This window comes from Zerene cesonia, chromosome 25, assembly GCF_012273895.1.
Source record: "Zerene cesonia ecotype Mississippi chromosome 25, Zerene_cesonia_1.1, whole genome shotgun sequence".
In the NCBI taxonomy this organism is placed as follows: domain Eukaryota; kingdom Metazoa; phylum Arthropoda; class Insecta; order Lepidoptera; family Pieridae; genus Zerene; species Zerene cesonia.
In genome coordinates this window covers 2675830-2681163 of record NC_052126.1, presented here as the reverse complement: position 1 = coordinate 2681163, position 5334 = coordinate 2675830, and the positions used below count along the sequence as shown (strand labels likewise).

The window sequence follows — 5334 nt, the reverse complement described above, 5'->3', positions numbered from 1 at the left end:
TATAGTGGGCATACACAGAGAAACTTTTAGATTTTATACTTTAACTAAGGTCTGGCCCTCACGGGCTCTTGCTCTATACGGAGCGGCATAATCATTGTTGACTAAGCTCCTTAAATAAAGATTTAAAAAAATCGCGTGCTCTCAAAAAATCAGGATATTTTAAATAATACTATAAGATTCATAATCATCATCCATGTTATTAATGCATATATAATTGTGGAATAAATTATAGCGCGAACAGTAAAACGATAATAATGTAAATTAAACATTTCATACAACTTTTGAACTCTTGATGTGATTTCTGCGTCTCTGTTATTACATTTATGAATGTAATACAATTATTTTACACCGACATGAATCATGAACGGTCATAATTGGCGAGAGAATTGCGAGTGCGTTGTTGATTTATTTGCTTCGATATTTATTTATAGTATTTAACTATTTTGTTGTGTTTCTTATTCATTTATTATTATAAATACAGTGCAGATGGAATCGGCAATTTGTGCATTGATTGCCGCTTCGAAATTGCTACATGAATAATTTGATTATTTATATATTTTTTTTAAAGACTGGATGAACAAGGCTTATAGAGTGGTTGAAAAATTAAACACATTTCTTAATTAATCAACACTTTCATATCACCATTCATCAAACCCTGGACTGATAGAGTAAAGCTACCGTAATGCTGAAAAACTGAGAAATTAATATAAGTGACCTACATTGGGCCAGCTTGGTATATTATACCATAAATTTGAAAAGCCTATATCCCTGTACAGAACAAAACAGTCTAGTGTTAATTACTATAAAATACCTTAAATAATGACAAGTTACTCAGGGCGAAATAAATAATTCACGGGCGAGGATCGGGATTAGACTCACCAATCGAAACTACATAGAACGTTAATTTGTACTCTATACATACAGATTGCTTAGTTGGAGTTAGATATTTGAAACTTCCTTGGAACAGGAGAGTCGTGATGCGGCTAAACCTGTACCTTATGTCGGGCATAATTGAAAATACTTATATGTTGTAATGATTTGGTCCTTTTTACATTATTTCATAAATGTTTGAAACGAATTTGGGTAGCTAGATTAGATACGGTAAGTATAACTTTTGAAATCATTGGGGTTACCATGACATCTTAGGCAGAAGTTTAGTACTGCTTTTCACGTCTTTTCACTCTGTATTTTTCTATGGACATAGAAAAAGAGAATCGTTTAAGTAGACGTGTAGAACCATTACTTTCCCTAACTGGAATAACTTCTGCTTTAAGACTGGCCAAGTGTCTATATAGAAATAGAGAGACCCACAGATTCTTCTGCAATTAGTACAATCACCTTACTTTTTTAGTAAGTGTCTACATAGAAATAGAGACCCACAGATTCTTCTTCAATGAGTACAATCCTTACTTTATTTAATACTTACCATTTATAACGTGAACATTAACAGAAGCTGCTTCAGCCATTGTTGGTACGCAGCTGTAGTTCCCGCTGTCCGTTGGTAGCAGTTTACTGATTGTCAGCCTAGAAGTCAGCTGCTCAGTCCATTCTGTTTTGAGTCGAATCCGAGGCTGTTTCACTATTTCATTCGCCTCCACTTCCTTATATTCTATTAATTTTGATCCTGTTAAAGAAAAAACAATTGTATTAATGGGCCAAAGAGTATGATTTTCATTGCAATCATTTTGAAAACGCAGATGGAAAAAATGTTCAAGATTGCGTATAATATTATTATAACAATATCTTATATTCAAGAGATCGGTTTTACAAATATATTCAAGTCAGATGAGAAACTATTACTATCGTTATACAAAATTAATCAAACATTACTTAGAATTTTGAATAATTCACGACTGTCATAGAAATTTAATTTGTTAAAATATAAGAAATTTTGAAAGAATAGAAAAAATTTGATCACGAGGCAGGATTCGAACCTGCGTTTCTTGCCTTACCGTAGCAACGCCTAGCCTCTCGGCCACCCGTGGTCCCGCCCTAATTTATAAACCCGTAATTTTGTAAAAATATAATTTACTCCAAAGTGATTAAACAGCTGTGAAATTTTCATCTCAATAAAGTCTTTTAGTTCCAAAATATCCCCCAAAAATATAGAGATTGTCTATAGAAAAAAATTCGAGGCATTCCCACAATGACTTTCGATTGCACGGCACATTGAATTATTGTGAGCGGCGTCAAGCAATAGATTCTTAAGTAAAATATTCCATTGTCCCCTGAATTCAATAAATTGAAGATATTGGTTATAGGACGGAATATTAATTTACAAGCAGAATAGACGTAATAATCCTTCGTATAGTCGGATGGGATTAATCGATAAGTGAGGCCTGTTTGGTAATATTAATTCGATTGTAGTTAATACATACATAGACATGCAATCTACGATTTGCAATGTTGTATCATGTGTTTTGATAATTTGTATTATTAATAACTTACTGAGTTATGTATAATTTCAAATGAATCAAAGTGAGTTTCCAGTTATTTATGAAGAGGGTACATGTAAAATATAATTTTAAGCTGCTAAATAATAATATTATATTAGGTGTAATTACTTTTTAGTAATTAAAGACTTTAATGGATTTAAAATGTGATTTATTTATTGAATTATTTACATGTTAAGTCTTTCTTCACTAATATTATAAAGAGGAAGTTTTTGTATTTCTGTATGTTTGTAATGTTTTCATACAAAAACCACTGCATTGATGGAACATTCACTATTAGAAAGCTGCAACTTCACTGAGTGACATACGGATGAAGCCGGGGCGAACAGCTAGTCCTATCCTACTGTATCCTACTAATATTATAAATGCGAAAGTTTGTAAGGATTGTGCGTTTGTTGCTCTTTCACGCAAAAACTACTGACCCGTTTGCAATCAAATTTGGTACGTAGATAGCTGAAAAACTGGAATAACATATAGACAACTTTTTATCCCGATATTTCTACGGGATATGGACTTACGCGGGTGAAACCGCGGGGCACAGCTAGTATCAAATAAAGAGAAATTATACGAACCCTTATACCAAAATATGGTACCAAGATCATGAGGACCCTGGCTCAAAATGCACGTCAGTGATAGTGAACTGCCAGTCTTCACGTATAGGTCAGCCGGACCCGGGATATGCGCCTTGGCTTCTGTTGAAGAATACACAGATTATAATTAATATTATCATATACACTATGTATAATTTAAAAACTAAAGTAATGTTACAACTAGACTAAATGGGACCACACGTGGAGTACCAGCTGTCATGTTTCATCATCGAAGATTTGAAAGCTAGATAATGAAAAGAGGAAATATTAGTTTATTTATTATGGTTACTGGTTTAAAAAGGAAAGTATTAAAGATTTTAAAAATTATTTTATGATGGGCAGAAATTAAATTTAGGTATATTATTCCAGTGAGTGATAGAGGCTAAAATTAATTCAAAATAGATATCTTATTTAGATATCTTTGTCATTCAATAATTTTCTAATTATATTTTTTGCTCTTGCGGTTGCGGTCCGGGTTTCGGTGGAGCTGGTGCAAACAACTAGTTATAAAATAAGTTCTTTAAGGTCAAAAATAGTAAATTAATGCAGACTTTTTAAACTAACATGAATGGGATATATATAACTAAGTAATCGTACAACTTGTAACACGTTAATTTTTAATAATGTGTTAAATATTATGATAAAACGCAACCTTTCATATGCGTTTTATGTCAATAAAGGTTATAACGAAAAATATGAATTAACGAAATAATATTTGAGGATTTATCCATAATTTCACGTATAAAATACAGTTAAACACATAAATTAGTATCACTTACTTACGTGAGAGAGAAAATAAAAATAATATCATATACAATACACACGTCTAAACGCACCTTAATAACTTTTTTTTTTTTATGTTTTTTTTTTTATGTCACAGTCGGCAATGGAGCTGGTGGGTCGCCAGATGGTAAGCGCTACCACCGCCCATGAACATTCGTAGAGGCATAAGGTCCGTTACAGACCTTACGCCTCTACAAAAGGATTGCCGACTTTTTGGGAAGGGATTAAGAAGGGATTGGCGAGAGGAATAAAGGAAAGGACTGGGAAGGGAAGGAAAAGGATATGGGCCTTTTTGGATAGGGAACTTTTTGTATTAAATCTTAAACATTATTAATTTAAATATTGAAAAATTGTAAATTAATTTGATTTGCTTGGAGAAATATTTATTTATTTCTATTGTTAAGATAAATGTTCTTAAAAAGTTCACATAAAAAAAAAGAATTTAATCGAAAAATTGCCCTAAATTATACATTTAAGATTGCACATTAAATGTAATGTTGAATAACATTAAGTACGTCATTTCCTCTCGAAAAAAAAATTTTGTGCTTATTTTTGACATGATCCTGTAAGTAATAAAATAAATCAGCTGGCAGTAAGTTGGGGGAAAACTCGTCAGCTGATACATTTACTTAGGCTATAAATGTTTCCGACTAGCTCCTACGTTACACCTTTAGGGCATCAGCTGACAAACATTCCACCTACATATAGCCAGCTGACTTATTTATTTATTAAAAACAATACATAAACTATCATCTGATAAATTTTCTTTTGGGAGGAAATCACTGAACACATATATATTTTTTTCATATTTATGTGACCAGCTGACGTATAATCCACCACTTTATAGATAGCTGACAATTTTATTTCTTCACAATATTAGTTTAACTTTAATTTGATCAATTTTTTAATCGGGAATAAATGATTGTAAATAATTTTTTTTTATTACGTGCGTGGGCGGCTACCACTGCTCAACCCACCCTCGGAGCCGCAGCTGACGTTCACAACGCTTCATAATGCAACTTTCTGAGGCATTTTACGAGTTATCGACTGGGAGGAACTTGGTCGTGAAAATCTGTCGCTGGCTAACGGACTATTATTAGATCTCTTATGTTTATTAGAATAGTGCATTTGTGAACCCTTACGCGGTTTGTAGGAAATTCCAAAATCTTCAGGTCTAAGCCCTCATTTCAAGGCAGAGCAAGCAAAGGAAAAGGTGGGCCATCTGATGTTAAGTGGTCACCGCCACATATTATATTATTATTACAAATGCTTTGCCGGCCTTTTAGTCACATATACGCTCTTTTCTTGAAGGCCCCAATGTCGTTATTGTTCGGGAACACCGTAGCTGGTAAATCGTTCCAAAGCTTCACCGTACGCGGAAAGAAGTTGCGGGTGAAGCGTACGATGGTGGACCGCTAACCATCCAGATGGTACGTCTGTAAAGCTAGAAAGGTCAAGTCGGCAGAATCACTCGAATTATATCTCAAAATTTAGTGCTCATTTAGTGC

The 5334-nt window shown here is 33.4% G+C and overlaps 1 protein-coding gene across 1 annotated transcript in view; it reads right to left on the bottom strand.

Moving 5' to 3' along the window:
* LOC119836804 (zwei Ig domain protein zig-8-like) overlaps window positions 1–5334 on the bottom strand; it is a 123763-nt gene that overhangs the window by 9068 nt on the left and 109361 nt on the right. Inside the window, exons 6-7 of the mRNA XM_038362272.1 lie at window positions 3026–3145; window positions 1427–1624 (exon numbers count right to left, since the gene is read on the bottom strand). Coding sequence (XP_038218200.1) covers window positions 1427–1624; window positions 3026–3145 — 318 coding nt within the window. The remainder of the gene's footprint in view (window positions 1–1426; window positions 1625–3025; window positions 3146–5334) is intronic.